Source organism: Anguilla rostrata, chromosome 4 (assembly GCF_018555375.3).
Source record: "Anguilla rostrata isolate EN2019 chromosome 4, ASM1855537v3, whole genome shotgun sequence".
Lineage (NCBI taxonomy): Eukaryota > Metazoa > Chordata > Actinopteri > Anguilliformes > Anguillidae > Anguilla > Anguilla rostrata.
Window position 1 is genome coordinate 59,686,135 of NC_057936.1, and position 20,816 is coordinate 59,706,950.

General features: G+C 45.1%; 1 protein-coding gene across 1 annotated transcript in view; it reads left to right on the forward strand.

The window, feature by feature from the left end:
* The window catches only part of pik3r3b (phosphoinositide-3-kinase, regulatory subunit 3b (gamma)), a 90,452-nt gene that overhangs the window by 8,578 nt on the left and 61,058 nt on the right, over window positions 1-20,816 (forward strand). The window contains exons 4-6 of the mRNA XM_064333635.1: window positions 6,984-7,115; window positions 13,085-13,286; window positions 15,178-15,263. Coding sequence (XP_064189705.1) covers window positions 6,984-7,115; window positions 13,085-13,286; window positions 15,178-15,263 — 420 coding nt within the window. The remainder of the gene's footprint in view (window positions 1-6,983; window positions 7,116-13,084; window positions 13,287-15,177; window positions 15,264-20,816) is intronic.

Consider the following 20,816-nt stretch of genomic DNA (forward strand, 5'->3'; position numbering starts at 1 on the left):
GTAAATCTGTTATTCCGAATCGATACAATATTACGCAGCATAATCAAGATAAACGTCTTGGTACTGTAAGCCCCAGCGAGAAAACTAAAGGTGGCATAGACAAAGTCATGGACGTGGACTTTCCTGTTCAAAAGAATCACATTTCGCAGGGTATTCGACTCTGTGGTGGTAGTGTGGTCTGGTCTGGATGATGATGAGAGTGAGAGTCGGTAAAGAATGAGAATCCCTCATGGATACCTTGAATACTTCCTGCTTTGCAGTCCACAGTGTACAGTACTCTGTCAAATGTGCTTGACAGGGGTTCATGAAACAGCACTGTCCAAAAAGAAGTTCCTAGTTAAAATCGAATATCCAAAAGGAGGCACTAGTTAAAATTGAATAACAACTCCCCACAAGACCCAGCATTGTTTTAGCCTGGGAAGCCGATAGGTTTGTCACTATGTTCTCATTTTGGCTGGTGGGCAAGAAAGTCACCGCAGTTTGAATTGGTCAGTGACAGAATGCGATGCAGTGGTTGACCTTTCTGTGTTGTTGTTACTGTGGAGAAACAGGGACTTACTTGTCTTGTCTAGTGATTGTAATAGATTGATTGGTTTAAAGGTGATCAAGTGTCTTCTCCGTGTATGACTATTCAGCTTCAGTGGCGCAAGACTTCTCCTTGAAGGTTTCATAAATAAAAGCAATTGTTCCGTGTTATATTTATGCTATCTTGCTAGTACAGTGGCAGGTGATAAACAGTGGTGTGTGGGGCTGTTCATCCATTAACTGGTGTGTAATGCCAAGAAGAGAGTTTAACAAAAGGGTGATTCATTTTGCAGCATCAAGAATGAGGAATAGTTTCTGTTTTAATTCAGTTAAAGTAACAACATTACACAAATCAGTATAGCAATGTGCGTCTGTCTTTCTATGACTGGGCTATTTTCATTTGACTCTTCTGTTGAATCTAAACCATTTTTTTCATTACGAATGCATGTAATTAAATAACTTCATTGAGAATCCATTTGATCACGCAGAGCATTTGTTTTCATCAAAACGGTGTCTTTTATTTCCCGGTGAACTAAAGACTTTAGTTACTTGAACGATGGAAAAAATTTTAACTAAACTGATCTTATGACTGTTTTAGAGAAAGGAAATTGCTGAATGACACATTGCATACATGGCAGTTGTAGAATGTTGCGGTGTCAGATCTCTAGGTATTACCTTTACATTCTTAAGTATGCTCTTGAATTCTATTTATACATAACCCCAAGCAAATAGTTTTTGGCCACCCATTAGTATTCATCTTCCATGCATTGGAATACTTGAATTTCTTCCACAGCATATACTGCATTATTATGGAGCCATTTGCTTGAATTTTTTTTTCTACAAATTGAATTTTCATTGTATGCAGTCGTACCTTAATTGTCACGTGATTCACAATTGTCATTGTGGTTTTAATGGTTTACTATATAACTAACTTTAATATATGATTTTCATTCCTGAGCAAAATGTAGTTTGCATTGTGAGCGTATCCTTCACTGGGCCATTTTCAATCCTTCATTTCATGTTTATAGGTTTGTCATGACTTCAGTTCCAAAACAGTGAAAATGAGACCACAGAAAGCAGAGGTCAAGAATGTTGGTTACTGGTGGGGCACCGTACGCAAAGATAGCCCTCGGCTGGACAAGGCTAATATACCCCTGAGAAGGAAACAGCATAATTTGAGTTTACTTTGGTAAAAAAAAAAAAAAAAAAAAGACTCTTGCCATATAAGTATATTGACTAAGCTAACAAATATGATAAAACCTCAGAGATATAAAGAGTTCTGCACCGATCGTTCACTGAAAGGCACACACACAAGTCTTATCAATGCGGGCTCTTCATTATCACCAATGCGAAATTAAACTGTAACAAAACTTAACAGAGTCACATTTTCAGGGATGTTGGATTTAGAAGGAAAAATCCACCCTTTGTCTGGTAATAAAGCAGCAATCCGGTCAGGAAAACACTTCACCCTTGAACCAATTATACGGGTCTTTATTTCTACAGAAAAGTGTATGCCTGCAAGACAAAGTCAACACTGTACTAAAAAAGCATTATTTACAGCAGTCCTTTATACCCTCCCAGAGAGGCAGAGCAACCGCGTGAGCCAGGTCCAAGGACAACCGCCTCATTAGGTAGAAAAGTAAAACTCATTTTCCCACCATTCTGCTGCATACTTTCTTTTTGGTTTTTTTTTTTTTGGTTTTTTTTTACGCTCAAGGTCTGTGGAAGTTGAGGATAGGGCCCCTGCCTGTGATATATCGGCACCTGATGCACGTGTATGCCCAGCCAGGACCACCGTCCTGCTTCTTTTCTTCCCTTTCTGTCCAAAAACTTTTTTTTTTTAAAAGAAGACAAAAAAACTATTCTTTTTTAAAAATCCTGGCACCCATTGTGGGACTTGAACATTTCCAAGTCCCACCCTAATTTGGAATGTCCCCTTAGCCACCCAGCGGCTCTTGAACATGCTTTTCTATCACAGAGTGACCTTCTAGACCCACCCCACCCCGGCTTTAGGGCTGACAGTGCAGCAGGGACTTGCACTCCTTGCAGTGAGTGAGGAGCTCAGTGCTGCAAAGCCAGCTCTTCTCTTCTCTGTTTTTATTCTCCTCAACCTCTCTGCAGCATTTGATACTGCTCTCCACCGACTCCTGCTGTCTCCCCTGACTGTGTGGCACAGCTCTCAACTGCCCTGCTTCTTGCCTCAACTGTTACTCCTTCCAGGTTGCATGGGGGGGGGGGGGCAGTTTCAAGACCTTAAGAACTCTTAACAGGTGTCCCCCAGGGCTCAGTCTTCTCCTCCCATAGCCTGTCTGATCATTCCTATGCCTCCGCTGACCTCCTCTAAACAACCTTTCTTTTTATCTTTCGTTCTTTAGATTTCCTGAATAATGTTATAGTTATGGCTGTGCACAGATAGGTTATCTGTCATGTGTTGATTTTGTTATTCTTACAATACAAATGGGTGTTTATTAGGTTAGTAGCCTTACACTTATTAATTGCAAATGTGCCTCAGTCTGTTCTTGGTGATATCTCATGTTTGTATTCCTGAGAATTACACTGATGTTCTCCACTTCTTTTACGTCACTCTAGATAAGTTTGTCTGTGATTTTAATGTGATGTGTTAACAGATGGAAAATAACAAGCAATGTTGAATAGAAGAGAATACATCTTTCTTAAAATCTGTGAAACAAAATGTAATAATGACATGGATACGAACATGTTGTCCCTTCTGTGAGAAACTCAAAATACTGTCAACACAGACAAAAGGGTACAGCTTAGCACTTAGCAAGAATACAAATAGGAAGAATAACAGTGTTTGTTATAAGTAAGGGCCAGAACAAAACTGAACCAGAAGACAGTGGGTCACTGAGAAAGAGATGGATCATTCAGAAGGCCAATGTAGAAAGAAGAATGGGAGTGCTAATGAGATTCTGATTACCTCTGGTTTCCTATTGGTTCATTTAAACCAAGATTGAGCAACAGAATGAGAGTAAACCTATTTAAGATAAATAAGGCAACTGTATGTTTTCTTTTTAGTTTGTTATGTTGTATCATGGGATGCAACTTTTTTAAGGAGCTCTTGTAGTCATTTGTTTAGTTCTACTATAATCCCTTTTTCAAAACTACCCTAAGTCTCAGTTCTCATTGCCGTTCTCTCCCCTCCTCCAGCAGTCCTGCTTTTACCAAAGCATGGCAGTGCAAGTGATACTGGAAAATATCACTTTAAGCATGGAAAGAAAAAAAAAAAAACTTTAGCGCAAAATGTAAGAGGTGCTCAGGCAGCCCGATTCCCCCTTGTGTAAATAAAAGGAGATTAATGACCTCTGAACGAAGCACGAACGCAGATGGTAGTCTGCCATCAGACCGGTGCTCTCGCGCTAGAAAATTACTCATTTTCAGTTGGCCCGGTTCATCTCTTGTATCTTTATTGTCTGTTTGTAACTGGGACGGCTGCCATTTAGGTTTGCGTTTGGTGCCCGTGCCAAAAAAGGCTGCGGCCTGCCAGGACCGACGAGAGGAGAACGGGGGGGGGGGTTGGCGGGGCTTCCGTGGAGAGCCAAACCAAACATGGCGGCCCGGAACAGCGATCTGGGAGAGACCTGCTGAGGAGTAACACGTTCCCCCTGGCACCGTTGCGCCGGGGCCCTGCTCGTACAAACACATCCCTTCACTCAACAGTCTGTCGGGTTATACGTCTCCGAAAACCGACAGTTGACCCCTGCAGGCTTACTTTTTTAGAAGACATCGTGGTTAAACGGATACGCACCTATTTTTTAAATCACTATTAGTGGACCGTGGTCGATGGTAAAAGTACGGCAGTGATCGAATAGGCAGTTCCAGCACTATTCTGCTTTTAGAATTTTTACTTAGTGTGTTACTTTTCAGTTGCCTTTTCCTTTTTTGTCTGTGCAGCTTATGCGATCTAGAATCTTAACATTAAAAACTAGTAGAAAAACTAGCTGGTTAAACGTTTGGAGTCCCTTAAGTGTCGTCTGATATACTCCGAAGCCCTCTTTAAACTTTGCAAGTCCTTCCAATGTAAGAGAAGTCACTGGGCAGCCATCACACACAACGGACCCTCCAGAACCCAGGGAGTTCATGGGTGGCGTCTGTCCGTCTAATGTCAACTGTGTTTTAAATGGCTGGATTACCATGCAGATAAATAGATAAACTGAAAAAAGGATCAATGCTGTGGGCAGACAGATTGCCACAGAATTTGACAGGGATTTACAATGACAGCCCTGTAAATGGATGGAATGAAAGCTCTGGGAGGGGCCAGTCCGGCTTGATTGATGAGCTGGAGGACTGCGAGAAAAGAAGAGAGGTTGTGAAAGACAAGCATCGATAAACAGCTCTAGAGAAACTCTGCTGAGGTATGGATTTAACAGACAGGGGGAGAGATTGATTACTGAATGGCTAGAAATAAAAGGTTGCAGCTGGGCATCCTTTTGGGAAAGCTATAAGAGTAGGACTACATACGTGTGTGTGTGTGGATATATATGGCTAGATCAGATGGACAGCTGGACCAAAAAATAGGATGCATTGAAACGGCTGATCAATACTGTGGGGTCGTTTCTTGCATGACCGCGGAGCGAGTGTGTTCTGCGGCAAAATCGTTAATAGATGCAAATTTTGGTAGATATGAGAGAAGAGCCCAAGACGTTGTCCATAAAGCCGTATGCATGTAGAGACTGGCTGAGCGTCGAAGATATAGCCAGTAGGCAGAAATGGATACCAGTAGGATAACTGGAGTGCAGTTTTCAGTGATTTACACGTGCAAGCATGACGTCTGCAAGAGGTCCTGACATTCCTGATGCACGTGGTCAGATGGCTCAGGCCACAGTCACTGTCCAGCAGTCACACTTGACCGAGGCTCCAGTCAGTGGAAGTCTGGTGTCTGATTGTTCTGTGATTGGCTGCCCCGGCGGTGGGGCCATTGAAGTCGTGAGCCTCCCACAACTGCCTTGGGGTGATTAAACAGCTGTTGGTCATTTGGGAAGCCATTTTCAATAAAACCTGACACGGGATCCCACCAATGGACTGCTTGGTTTCTGGCTGTCCGAATGAGAATTGATCTGATGATTAATTTATTTTTTCACAGCCTCCACAAGAATCCTGTAATGACTGTGCCTGAGGTTCCCACCCCTGGTGCCTCCCGGGTCCCTCTGAGCCCATTCATTACTTCTTTAACGACTCGGTGCAAATGCTACCCTAACTACTTAGTGTGATTGGCCACCGGACACAAAGAGTGCGCATTGAAACATGCAGATGTTAGGAAGAATATTTTGTCCTTCTCTGAATCATTGGGATGCATTTTTGCATATGTTCCAAGTAGCCAGCCCAAAACTAACAGCAAGCTTAGTGGTTGATTGTCAGATCTGGAAAAAAAAAACAAAAAAACTCATGGTAAAAACTGTGGGAAAGATCCAGGTGTCATAATTGTCATCAAATGTAATCTTCATATTAACACACTATAAATCCACAGAAAAGTATGTCACATAAATTGTCCAGATGGCGCTCAAAGCCACAGCCCAGTTTCTGTCTCCTCTGTTCCCTCTCTGTAGTCAGAGTTGGCTCAGCGCACTGTGATCCATTGAACCTTGGGCAGCTCATTGTGAGGCAGAGGCTGAGCCAGGCACCTTGGCTGGAGAGTAATTGTATTGGAAAGGGAGAAGGTCAGCACGGGAGCTTAATGAGCTTTTGATTTCCGAGGCACTTGATGACTCGAAAGTTTATTAGACGCGCAATCAGGAGTGAATCAATGCCATTAACAATGTTGCGCCGGGTCTGGCAATTGCAGGTGGAGGAGGGATGAGAGGATGAAGAGGGTGGTGGAGGAAGAGGGGTGGGAACGGGAGAACGAAGATGTCAGGCTTCACCCGGGAAGGCGGGGACGGTCTCTGCTGCTCCTCCCTCTTCTGAAGTGTGCAAAACTGCAGCTCCACCCATTCCCCCTATCTGTCAGCTGTCGGCCATGGCCCTGTTGTGTCTATGAGTTAAAACTCTGGGTGCAAGCACACTGCTCCGTACATGTGGGAAGTCTGTTATCTGATAGATAATTTCTATTTTCCCTTGAACTGACTGACCCTGAATTTTGAACGGTTTCCGTTCGTGTTAAATGGACTGCATTTATATAGCGCTTTTATTCAAACGCTTTACAATTGATGCCTCTCATTCACCAGAGAAATTAGGGGTTAGGTGTCTTGCTCAGGGACACTTTGACACGCCCAGGGTGGGGATCGAACCGGCAACCCTCCGACTGCCAGACAACCGCTCTTACCTCCTGAGCTATGTCGTTAACATTCAAACACAATGTCCGCAAGGCAATGAAATAATGAACTCTTGTACAATTGGTGCGATTGAGAGTGTGTGTGATCCCGTTGTTTGGTAAAGGATGCTGCTGTGCTGTGAGAGTGAACCATGGGGATGATGGTGTGATTCACCCTTGTTTCCGGCAGACCCGTCATCGGTGGACCTGGATCAGTATGATGTCAGCGCCTTGGCCGACACCCTGAGAGCCTATCTGCAGGACCTCCCCTCCCCCATCGTCCCGGCGGGCATCTACAGCGAGCTGGTCTACACAGCCCAAGGTACGGTAGGGCCCCAGGAAAAGGGGGGGGGGGCGGGGGGGCAGGGGAACAATGCACTATTCTACCTCAATGTGGTGTTTTTTCTGTGGACTGTCATTGGCTCAAACTGGCTTCCCCAAAGTGGCAACCTTTGGAGCAGTGGGCTTCTTACATACGGGTTATGAGAGCTGGTGATACAGATGTATAACATCTGCAAAACATGTATAACATTAAAGGAATAATGAATGTAAAAAATGTCAATAGCGTATTTTTATATTATCTGCTGATGATAATACATGATACCCTCTTCCTGTTCAATGAGAGAACTCCTCCTATGAGTATGACAAATCACACACGATGAACCCCACTCCTGTGTGATCAGAAGTACATGTGTATTGGCATTCACTTCCTTGTTATTATCCTTACAATTTCAAAATCAATCATCTACACATGGGTGGGTATTTTTTTTTCCTCTGTTAATTGAGCAATTCAAAATGTCAATACAATATTCCTGTCTATTAAACTATATCTTGAGAATCAACTCAGCCATTTCCCTTGAATGAGTGTTTCCCTTGTCGCATGTACCCATCATGCATTGCTTCATCCTTCCTGTGTATCCAGTCAAAGGCACTTACCCAGTTTAAGGGATATGCAGTTGGATCAAACCATATTCAAGTTTTTTTATTTTTTTTTATTTTTTACCATTAACATATTGTATGGTATGATGAATTTGTCCTTTATTCACTCTTTAAGCACACACTGTATTGTATGTATTGTCTGCACTTCCCTGTAGTTTTTATGATGATGTGGATTTTGTAGTTTTACTCAGCCCACGCTTATTCAGTTTGCCACAGCGGTGTTCATTTTGTGAGCTGGCCTTTTGGGTGGCATTCTTCTCGAGTGAGTAATAATTGAGCTCAGAAGAACTGCAGATAGTAAAGCCAAATTAAACTCATTTATCTTCTACCTTCTGCTAAATATGTTTATACATAAAGATTCAGCTTCTAAATGTTACGAAGAGCTTCTAAGATATTTTTTCTTGAACACGTCCTCTGTGGAAAGAACACATTTGGACTCCCACGTGGAATCACTCTTGTAGGTAGTGTGTTCTTTCTTTATTGATTGCCTTTAATGTTGCTCCTGCAATAACCAAATACACCGTGAGAGAGTTTCCTCTGATCCAAACCGTCTCATCTGCACCACTGCCTCCTGGCCCCAAATCATGTTTGAATTTCTTTTTTCTTTGCCTTGGCATCAAACATTTTCATAACCCTTTTTTATTTTTTGGGTAGTGAAGCAGTAGTTTGCTCCAGGTGCCTTCAAACCTCCTTCCAATTTAATGCAGTGAGTGACTCAAATCTCAGCATGCTCATGTCTCCACGGTGACATCACTGTCCTTTTTAAGAGCAGCTGATGTATTTTTCATAACCGCTGGAGCATGTGGTGTTCACTAAGTTGTCAGAGATCTCCAGAGCGTGAAGTGGGGGAGAGGGGTGATGACACACCTCGGGGCAAGTTCACACGCCACCCCAACCCCAGCACCCATCCCCCCCAACCCCCCCCACCCCCCGCGTCGGCCCGACCTCTTCTGAACCGCTCTTCAGACCTAACCAGTCTGACCCTGTCTATGCTGGCTGTGCAGAACTGCAGGCTCTTTTATTTTATTTTCTGTTTTCAGGAAAGTCGCTCGGCTAATTCAAAGCCCTGGCTGCGTCTCTGTATGTCTGGCCAGACAGGCTGTGCTGGGAGGTCAGGGTTCAGTACGTGGCCTGATCTTGGGCTGATACCGTGTGTGTAATCCTGGGTAAGGGCTGTTGAGCTTTGCCTCTCCTTCAGGGCAGTGAGTCCCGAGCTCAGAGGAGTGTGTAATATTTACAAGGCACTGGGTTGGTGTCACTGGTTTTTCACTAAGGAGCTCCTTCCTTGCTTTTGTACATCCATCCATCCATCCATCCATTTTCTAAATCGTTTATTCCCTGTCAGGGTGCGGGAGGGCGAGAAGGGGGACACGCCCTGGACAGTTCACCAGTTTATCGCTGGGCCCATCCCTGCTTTTGCAAACGCCTGCAATCTGATTTCTTGCTCATTGTAGTTCCTCTCCAGAAACAAATTCATCTCATTTCTTCATTTGGTTGAGCCATGCAGTAATCCCAGATCCTCTCCCATCCTGTTAATGTGGAAGCTGTCGCACCTGCTGGACTTGGGCTAAACCCATTTATATTGATGCCCGCCTCTGAAAAATCACTGCGCTGTGTGCGTCAAATCACATTAAGACGCTGTCTTTAGTAAAGGCGTTTGCATGCATCTCCTCTGTTGAAACTCAGACTGCCAAATGGTGTAATCCCGTGCGATCTGTGGAAAGGGCTGAGCGGAGGCCTCCATATGGCCGCTTGTCGCTGACGCGTTCTTTCCGTCCCCCGAAAAACTGCTCTCGGTCTGTTTGGCCAACCCGCATCGGCTCCTGTGGGGGACAGCTGGGTTGGCCAAGTTCCCAGCTCTGCCCTATTGAACAGGGGTCAGGATTTATCAATATTGGCCGCGGGAGCCCAGACGGGGGGTGTGGGATGGGGGTTGAAGGCCAGTGCTTGTGACGCTGGTCAGTGGGAGCGAGACGAAGGTCAATGCGCTGACCCCCATCAGACCAGCAGATTGTCAACCATCCATCAATCGGCAGACCTGTCCCCAACCGCTCGTGACCCCTGACCCCGGGACACTTATCTTATATAAGCATCCCAATAAAATAAAAAAACAGCCTCGCCTTAATGGCTCGAGTCGCGGTTGTAATTCATTAAGGAAGTACAGAGGACAGGGGCATGGGTGAGACCCCTGCAGATACGGTCCCAGGGTGCATGTGTGTATGTGTGTGTGTGTTTGTGTGTGTGTGTGTGTGCGTGCGTGTGTGTGTGTGTGTGTGTGTGTGTGTGTGCGTGTGTGCGTGTGTGTGTTTGTGTGCATGCATGTGTTTGTGTGTGCGAATGTGTGTGCGTGCATGCGTGTGTGTGTTTGTGTGCATGCATGTGCGTGTGTGCGTGCGTGCGTGTGTGTGTGTGTTTGTGTGCATGCATGTACGTGTGTGCGTGCGTGCATGTGTTTGTGTGCGTGCATGTGTGCTCAAAGCATTGTGACAGCATTTGACCAGAAGCTAGATGCGTTTACTAAATTCGAAATGCTAAATTACCCTCTCCATGAGTTCAGATCAGAGTATTTCAAAATCTGCCAAATGTATGCAGGCTAGTATGTATTTTATGCTTATGGAACTGGTTTGTGCATGCTGTTAAACTCCAGAATCAATTTCCCTTCTATTGTTGCTGCTACGAGTATCTAGGCTTTACCTCTGTTCCAGAAGTTAACCACCCCCCCCCTCCCAGGATGTCTATTTTTGTAAAGAAAAAAAAAAAAGAAATTAAATTTCACTTGTACCCCAGTTGCATCTACCTCTTGACTTCATTCTCCATTGCTCTTAACATTGCATACTTTGCAATAGATCACACAAGGGAAAGCACTATGTAAAAACATTCAAATGAGCCAGAGTTACTGAATCACTTGTATTTTTATTCCCTTTTTTGACCCATGAGGGGACTTGCTTCTCCAAGTTTTTGTTATTTCATATGGAGTTCAGTTACTCTTTTAAAGGAAATATTAGTGCACTGCACACTTCTGGCTTAACCATCAATGCAGGGCTTTTTTCATCATCCTTGCCTTTTGGCAAAGGGCAGCCAATGAACTATTTCTTGATATTCCCTGACTTTTTATTTATGAGATGCACATGTGCACTGGGAGTAGGGATGAATTACTCACCATATGTAGAACTGCGCACTGTGCGACTCGTCGGGATACGAACCGCACGGTTGATTTGAGGCCTTCCCCGAGACGAGAGCAGTCATAAAACGCAGGGTGTGTAGGATGGCGGGAAAATCGCCACTTTTCATTGGACCCAAAGTGGGAAAGACGTGGCTCTGAGAAGGTGATATGGACGTTATGAGTTGGTCGTCGCGGTGATTTAACTTTAAATCGCATTGAGAACCCTATGAGACCGGACTGCAAGCCAGGGTGTGTAGAGCAAAGCCCCCAGTGTCCTGCCGTGAGCTCCTGGTTGCTGTGTACATATAGTGAAGAACACGTTACCACGGAGACAGCTTGACTTTGTCTGACCGCCCAGCAGCGAGGAGAGGGGTGCGGTGCGGTTGCTTAGCTGAAGATGGACCCACGCTAAATTAGACTAATGGTTCCTTGGTTGATGTGGTGTCTTGACTGATAATGTACCGTATGAATGCGATTCCCAAATGCGGTCGTGTCCTGAATCCAGTCCTCATCTGAGGTGACCTCGCTGACCTCAGTTGTAACTGCAACCGTCACTGCAGCTGATTTTCTAGTATGCTGTAAATAAAGCGTAAATAATTTAGTCTTGTTTTTTTTTAAGGCACATTTTGTGCCTTAAATGAGCTACTCGTGTGCTTCTTTAGGTGACTGAAGAGCCTGGAGGTTAGGCGCGTGTTCAGATAGAAGTATGAAGGCTGAGAAACGGGGAAGAAGCTGTATTAGTTCTGGAAAGGACTGTGATTCTTTGTGTCATTTGTACGTGACTGCCTACCATAAAGGGAAATTAAAGTGCTGTATGGTACAGTATGTCCATGGAGGGAGACAGCTACATTGTTTAGAATTTGAGCGTACTCCAGAAATAGGGGGGGGGGGGTGTACTCCTGGAGCTTGCAGTGCATTATGACCTCCTCAATCATGAACGTACTGATACATAATGTACATTTCACACTGTAGTCTTCGACCGGAGTTCTTATTTAAGAGAAGCAACGGGCCTACAGTAGATCCTCTCCATTTGTCAGAAGATATTACCGTACCGGGGGGAGGGGGGGTAGGGGGGTAGGGGGGTAGGGGGGGGGAGGCTGAAACAGCTCAGCACCAACCATATGTTGGTTCCTATAGGAACAGCACATTATGTCCACAGTGCAGAAAGACAATGGGCTCGAAGGCAGTCCCAGGGTGGTCCTTGCTCCGCTGCTTGTCTAAGTGGAGCCAAAATTATGGTCCTCCATTACGGCAGACGGCACAGTGGAGCAGCCGCCAGCCCAGCCCAGCCCAGCCCAGGGAAACTGATGAAACGTAATGAACGCCGTGAGAAGGCAGCGGTGGGAGCACTTCTCTTTGAGTGCATATGCGAACCTTTGATTTTATGACACTGTTTGACGGGGAAAGAGTCATTCCGAGGGCCTCTGTCATCACAGTTCGCTCAGAGATTTTTTTTTTTTTTGATCAGCTCGCTTTGAAAGAGGAGGCATTAATTAGCAGTGTTAGTGATTTTACGCAGCCAGAGAAAAATCATTATTTAAAACCACAATGGAAGAAGCCCGCTTGTAGATTTCAGAAAGACGTGAGCATACTCGAGGAAGCGTACGAATGAATGGAAGGGGAAGACAACCATGTAAAAAAAAAAAAAAAAAAAAAAAAAATGGAAAAATGAAAAATGGAAGGACTGTTTGACTGGTGCTTTCATAAAGCCCAGGCATTGAGCGTAGCGGTTAGCTTTGTGACAACATGAAGACATTGTACTGGTTACAGTGAATCCGGGACACCCCGCGGTTCACTCCTGACCTCTGGGACTTGGCTGCGAGGCGGCCGTTGTGTGATGTGACAGGATCCTTTGTCTGGAGCTTTTCCTCAATGGACGCGGCTTCCCATTGGTCCGCTCCGCGGGGGCTTGCCAGAGTGGGCCGTCTCAAGGCAAACTTCAGCAGGCTTCGTGCTCCAGCCTTGGGAGGGGAAAAAAAAAAAACAAGAAAGAAACAAAAAAAGAAGCATGTATAAAGATTCTCTGGAAAAGTATAATTTTTTACACTCACATGTTTATCACTCACAATAGGAACAAAAAAAGGTTCAGTTTGATCCCCTGAAGTTACTGGTGGCTTGAAAGGACCAGAAATTAGACTGGAAAATGCTGCATATTCAGTCATAAATGTCTGCCCGTCTGTTCGTTTCAGAGACCCAGAGCATCGAGGAGTGTGGCCAGCAACTGAAGAGAATTTTGGAGTCTCCCAGTATTCCGCAGCCCAACCACCAGCTCCTGCTGCATCTCACTCGACACCTGTGCAGAGTGTCCCAGAGCGGGGCGCAGAGTCAGGCGAGCCCCAGGCTGCTCGGCCAGGCCTTCAGTGACGTGCTCTTTAAACACACCCTCTCCAGGTACAGTACCAGGCAGCCTGTCTTCTTTGGAATGAATTAATATGTTAAAAGATTTTGTGTCAAATGAGGGTCACGGTATGTTTTTAAGCCAACGAATCTCAGAATGGTATTTTAAACATTCTTAGAGGATTGCGGTCAAATGTTAGAGACAGGAATTAGTCGTCCCACTGTGATAGAACAAACATAACGATTGGCTAAGAATTGAAATGTAAATATCTTATTTCTGTGCTAAGAAGGAATGTAGCACAGTGGCCATATATAGTATTTACAGTTTAGATGGAAATTGAGGACATGGCTCTAAAAAACAGAAATATACCTTTCAAATAGTGGGTGGGAGTTTTTTCAGAAGCTTGCTTTGCTGTTTGGTTTGCTGGAGAGTTTGAAAAAGAACATGAATGCGGTGATGTCGAACTGATAATATTTACAAATGGTCTCTGACATTGGCCCTGCATTGTTATTTTTGAAGTTCTGAAAAATGAACACGCTATTATCCGGCAGCATGTGCTCTCCGACATGCCATGTGCTCGGTAAACATGACCCTTCGGTTGTTGTCTCCGTGCCAACGGCCATTAAACACGGCTGATCTCCTTTCTGTGAGCCGCCATGAATAGAGCACTTGAATGAGGAGGAAAAAACGTTAGCGACGGACCGACAAGACACCCAACCGCCAGTCCAACGAGAGGCAGGAAAGAAAAGTTCCACAGACCTCAGGAAAACAAGCCGCAGCTCTGCGGAATAGGTCTCATTTTCGGGATGACTGATGTACAGTACTGTAACCCATACTGTGACTGTATTTCTTTCCACTGATGTCTTGATTTGTAAATCATAGCCGTTTTCTGCTACTTCACGAGCCACGCGCTGTATTTCTATAAGAAAAGGAAACCCAGAAAAAGAAACTGCGTGTGGGTAATCTGAACTCTTGCTGTACTGACTGATCATTGTAAGGACCATATACTTTTTACTTGTATGTACGTTGCCATGTTGTTTTATAGAAACCATAAAGGTTATTGCCAAGTGATCATTGTAAAGAAAGCTAAAGATTGTCTTTCAGGGGCTGGACTTGGTGACAGGCCATCAGGGTAAAATCCTCCCCGACCTTTAGCTTAGCTTGAATTTGCTGATGAAATAAGCAGGGACTGTTTTGTGCCTCAAACAGGCTTTTGTTTAGTCAGCGGATTCACCAGAGTCAGGCAATCATCACAGGACAGGGACTGCGGAAAATAAATAACTAAACAACTCCCTTTTTTGCCAAAGCAAAATTAAATAGAGATCTAAATGGAAGACTGCCAGTCTCTATCACGTCTTCTGTTTAACGTGCTTGTGCTCCATCAGTAAAGCTCATCTTAATCTGTGCTTATCAGTTGGCAGACGAAAATCCACTGATACTGAGGGGAAGTTGTGTAAGGGTGCATTGGGTTCGGACGCATGTGATCATGTGATCCGTTTACCGGGGGACGATGTAGAACATTCTGCGAACGACTTAACTCAGTTATCCAGACGCCTTTTATTTATCGGGATGATTTTTTTTTTTTTTGCGTTCTTCGGGCCAAATCCAGACCTGTGCTTGAGTGCGTTTTCCGTGCAAGTGTCTCACTCTTTCAGTGGTGAGTTACACGGAAAATGCACTTAGTGTGAGCGCAGAGCTGGATTGGGCCCATAAAGGGTAAAATATAAAGCTACCCACATATAGGTGAAATTATACACATGCGGTTTTATACGAGAAACATAAAACCCCTGAAACCTTTGGGATTCATCAGGGGTAGCCTGAGAGTATTTTCTGTACGGCAGGCACGTGCGTTCCTTCCTGCAGGTACGTGTCTCACAGTCTCATTGGGCTCTTGGTTTCGAGTCGTGTGTGAGGCCGCTTGTGTCCTGTGTCTTCCCATGACAGTGCGGACGTGAACCCCGAGCACCACGTCAAGATCATCGAGGCCTTGATCGTAGCTGGAGGCCTGGCGGACACGCAGGCAGCACCAGGTAGTCCAAGTTTCCGCTCTTATGTTCCTCTCTCCTCCTCTTAGTTTTTGGATTTCTGTTGCAGGTGTTTATCAGGGTCATGCTATATGCCTTTTCCCTGTCTGCTTATTCTGTGTGCTGGGTTTATTATTAAGATATCAACCATAAGCTGTTTTTGTCATCCATTCCAGCTGGTGGAGTGTCTCCTTTTTTATTTTTATAGTTTAAATCCGTTGGTAATTGTTTGTTAGCAATTGTTTGATAGCGTACTGGCTGGCTGTAGCCTGCATGTTTTGCTTTTGAGACATCCCACAATAATTTCATTAGCTCAGCCCTGTAAATAGAAATTTCTGCTTTATATAAACTTGTTGTGCGCGCCGTGTTTCCAGTAACTGGCTATCAGTGAAACGAGCAGGAGACAAGGTAATAGCGTAGCTGTCAATGGGAGCCTACTGGGCCGTGGAAAGGTGGAGTCAACGTCGCTAAATATAGACAGCTAATTCCCAGACGAGGTCTCCTGTCTCTCGTCTCCGTTTTCGGGCCCTGTGGACAGCCAGGGAAGCCCAGGTTGTTTTTGCCTCCCCCCCCCCCCCCTCGTCTGTCTCTTGCTTTAAGCCGGCCTGCGGAGAGTCAGCCTGCCTTTTGTGGCGAAAGGAAATCAGGTTAACCCAAGGCTGCCGAAGAGAAGAGTGGGAAAACCTTTCCTGCCAAGGACAGCCTTCGTTTACAAGGCTCCGTGGGGTTTTGGCAGACATCTGAGATAATGAATTCTTGCTTTCTCTTAAGAGTTATTGCAGCGAGGGTTTGTTATAGGTCTATTTTGTGGTTTAATGAATAGAATTGGACCGAAGCCCAAAGCAGTGCTCTGTATTTTGTTCAACTTAAGATATTTCTCTCAGCGGGAAAATTACTGGGCGTCTTTTGCAAAATAATCTTTATTACCAGAAATTGGAGCAGAAGTTTTTTTTTTTTAAATGACAGAACTTTGGAAGGTGTTGTAAAAAAAAAAATTGGATAGCAACATGGGTTTCCAAAGGTAACTTGGGTGCACATGCAAAGGTGGAGCAAAGCTTCCATCCAGTAGCATTTTTTCATTTAAAGGCACAGTTAAAGATAGGAAATGAATAGTTTTGTTTCGGGGGTTGTATTTCAGTGAAATATTTTATGCGTCATAAATGTGTATTGATTGGGGGCTGTGTTGATGTGGAGGTTCCCAGGGCTTGGCTGGAAGGGGCTTGGTGAGATAGCAGGGTTCCTGAGGCTGGCAGTAGGGAGTGGGAGGGTGGGGGGTTTGGGAGTGGGGGGGGGGGGGGGCATGGGGTATGTGGTGTTGGGTGTGCTATTTGCTAAGGGTTGACCGGAGCTGGCCAGCCGGTTTAATAAAATGTTATGACAGTGGTAATGAATGCTGGAGCCGTAAATTAACATAGCGACTCACCAGGTCAAGAAAACACCCCATAACTTAGGAGCAATCAATGGTCTGGGCATGCAGTGGACAGACAGATTTATGGAGCAGCTTTTGTCCCTAAGAGGTCATGGGGGGGTGGGGCAGGGGAGCAGTGAGCACTGAGAGTGGGAGGCTCAAATTCATCTTGTGTGCATGGTGCTGCTGCTGCTGCTCCTAGAGCCTGCTTTGTCATCCCACTAATGATGTAACTGCACACAGTGACTGTGAGCGTATTCTATGCAGCATATTCAAACAAAATGCAGTGATAAATATGCTCTGAACTACAGCCCGATTACAGGCTTGAACGTTGAACATAAATGGAGGATTGGTTTGTGCGTGTATGTTCGTACGTGATTACGCGTTTGAGTGTGTGTGTTCATTGTGTTTCTACATTGAACATGCCCAATTCATATTACGAATGCTGAACTTAGACTAGAAGTGCACTCTGTTTGGTTTCAGCTACGTAGAGTTAGACATTTTCGTTCTGAAATTCAACAAGAGGGAGCGTTTAAAGTGACAAAAGCATGCTGGGAAGTATGAAGAGCCACATTCTGTTTTTTTATTAGCTGGGAGTGTGACAGGAGGGAAGCCATACGCAGCAGGGGCCAGGCTACTAATGATACCAGGGAATTTCTTCAATGGATAAATGTAAGACGAAGGAGCATTTTGCCTTCTGGCTTGCAGGTGGAACGTGATCACAGATTCCTCCTCAAACAGAGGGCAGGGAGGGAGAGTCTTGCTTGTTTTCCCCTCGCCTGTGATGTCATCGCATCACCGGTAGTGACACGCTGAAGGCAGCACCGCAAGGCTTCATGGGCACTGCCGGGGGTCTGTGGGAGGGCTATACATTTCCACAATTAACCCAGGAAAATTGACCCAGGGCCTGTACTATTATACGGTACATTCAGTAAGCTACTGTGAGCAACAAGACTTCTCTGGTCTGACCTGAAAGCATTTACAGGGGGCTAATTTTTCACCCATAAAGCTAACTAAATATAATGCCATATACTAAATATAACAGCTTAGGTGCAGCAAATAATTAACAGCATGATATTTTTCTCCTCTCACTGGCATAGAAACCATACCACATGGCACAGTGTGTTTACCCCATACCTCAGGCCATTTAATAAACGTTTAAATGCGGATCGGCTTGGGGAAGCTCGCTGGTGAAACATCTGGTCTAAAGGCAGATCTTCCTCACTCTCGGACGACTGCGTCTGTCAGCTGTCCATGGATTCACTGTGGCGGCAAACGCCTGCCCTGAAAATAATAATACCAGAATAGAAAATAATAAATGAATAAAAAGTGCTAAAGAACAGACGGTGGGGGGGGGGGGACTCTACAACATAGAGGGAGTCCTCCCACACAACTGCGATGATGTCACTTTCCCCTCTTGGGTCTATTCTTGGCGCTCATTATTGTTCTATGGTCTCTTGTGTGACAGCGCTTTCCGTTTCAATCGAGAAGTGTTCCGTTGGGTTTTTTTTTGTTTTTAATTCACCTCTCACCCCATCAGTACACAAGCGCGCTGATTCATTTGTTCATTTGAAAGAAAAAGTATCAGCGTCGTTACGTGCTGGCGCTGATCTTTGCGCTAGATGCAAGGCACTGCATTTGTGTCGTTTTTCCTAAGCTCTTGCTTTAATATGGACTAAAAAAAAAGCAGTGTTCACCTCCCTCTGGCTGAAGGTGAGTCAGCCCTGGTCCCCTGTGAGTGACCTGCTCTGCCGCACGCGCTCCTGCCGCATCCTGTCACTCAGCACTCTGTGGTAAATAGAACGTCGGTCACGACAGCATTCCGCCTAGGGCTTAACAAGGTGTGCCAGGCGCCCTGTATTGTTGTGAAGTGCATCATGAAATTGAGGTGCTGTGCGGGTTTGCTGAGGACAATAAATAGTGTTCATTCAATTGGTGGGGGGGGGTGTGGGGGGTGTGGTCATAACTCCACTTGATTTAGGCCATCTTCAGACCACCTTCTGCATGATGCTTGTGTTTCCTCTGTGTCAGTAGCTTTGCAGGATACTGGCGCGTCTAAGGTCTGCCCACGAGCCCAGGAGAGACAGTGTGACTCATTAAAACGTTGTGAGTTCGTCTGAGATGTTGACCTGCGCCAAGACAAGGGAAAAAGTTTAGATGTTGCCAAGGAACAGGGCAGCTCGGGGGCACCTCAGAAAGCTAAGCTGTGCGAAGACTTGTTAAAAAAGAAAAGAAAAAACTGACCCACGCGCTGAAATGAAGTGTGGAGAAGTGTGTCTTCGAGCGGGCCGACGGGACTGAGGGCCTGCTTCTGCCCGCGGAGCCCAGACAGCTTCTGCCACCACCAGACTGAGCCGCACTGAGATCAGAGAGCAGGCGGAGGGACAGCGTCGGTGCGCGGGGAGAGGAGGACCGTTCAGAGAGTCTGGCCCCGCATAGCTGACCCCAGTGCCACCTCTGGCCCGAATGCCTGCCACAGTCTGCTGTGGTTTCTCGGCTGTGTGATTCTCTGTGGTTCACTGTGTGAGGCAGCGTGTCACAGCCACCATTTTTCCCTTTTTGTTTCCACAGAACATTATAATTCCGGCTTCTTTGTTAATCGATATATATATATATATATATATATATATATATATATATATATATATATATATATATATATATGTATATATACGTTTGAAACTTTATGCATACGTAGATTGCGTTAATGTTTGGCTAAACGCAGTGTGAATTAAAGAGTAAAGTAATCGGCTTCAAACTAAAACTTCAACATGCATGTTGTCGTCTTGGTCAGGTTTTCTCTGTGAAAAGGATTTCACGTCACCGCGAGACCTCTTAATAAATTAATAGGTAAATAACACAAAATAAATATTTGCTGAGGTGTAGGTGAGGCGAGAAGTCAAAGGATAAGGCAAACAGACCGGTGGCGGTGGTGCTATCTGGGTTGGCTACGTGCTGCAAACAGGGGTGTCATGTTACAGACGGATTCCTCTACACCCGTTAGTCGTAAAGATTTTTACCACGCACTTGTAAAAAAAAAACTTTACCTTTTAAAGGAGCTAAACACTATTTAGACATTACCTGTCGACTTACGTATCATTGTGATTCAAGTTAGCGCCATCTTTAATGATGCTGGAGAGCGAGTGCGTTGATTATAATTTGTCTTCATAGTATTTGTTGGATTTTTTCTTCTCCTGTTCAGTTGAATGATGAAAAGCTTAAAAGCCTGATGAATAAAGACAACGTGCTGTAGGGTAGCGTGACCCAGCTAGCCTCAGGGATGGGTCACGGATCGGGACTGGGTTGTTGATACGAGCTGAGGGAGACAAGCTGTTGGAGACATAATCCAGGCTGACAGACACATGGGGCATTGCGTGGTAGCTCTGGCCATTCACATCCTCATCATCGCTTACCGCTGGCTCTACTGCTCGGACAGGACCTCAGTCAACAGCTCCTGGTCTCCTATGCTGTACTGATGTACTGTGCTGGGTACATCGCAATAGGCCTGCAGCTGTTGGAGTGGTGGATTGCTTATGTTTTGAGAAGCATAAACCTTTGTGTATATGTTGGCGGCGGCGGCGGGGGGGGGGGGGGGGGGTAATGATGTGTGGCAGTGGAGTTAGTCTGTGAGGTGATGGAATCACACTGTTAGAGATGGTGTGGGAATGGTGTGGGATGAGAAGGGTCGGTGTGGTGGTTTGGGTGTGGTACTGTATGTGGAAGGATAGGGTTAGGTACTATAGTTATGGAGTGTTTGGTGGAGTTGACACACCCTGCTATGTGTTGGTTGCATCAGGGCCAGACCACAGTCAACAAAAATGACACTCATTGCCCAATGTCCCTCTCACAGAAAACTCTCTCATCATGCCCATTTCACATCAGAACATTCCGTTATGTATTTAGTGGCATTCTAGTGTTAGAAATATATCTTTATGCATTTGTTGAGAAAATAAATTTAATGTGAAGATTGCTTATATTGGAGTAGTTAAAGTCCTGCATCGGTAACATCAGCCAATCAAATCTTCATTTTAAACATTCCACTTTGAAGATAAAATTCCATTTCGTTTTCCCATGATTTATTCAATAAAAAGTGGCATGTAATTCCAGAATAAAAGCTGCCCCGGTCATGGTCTAGTTCTTTTATGGTCCAG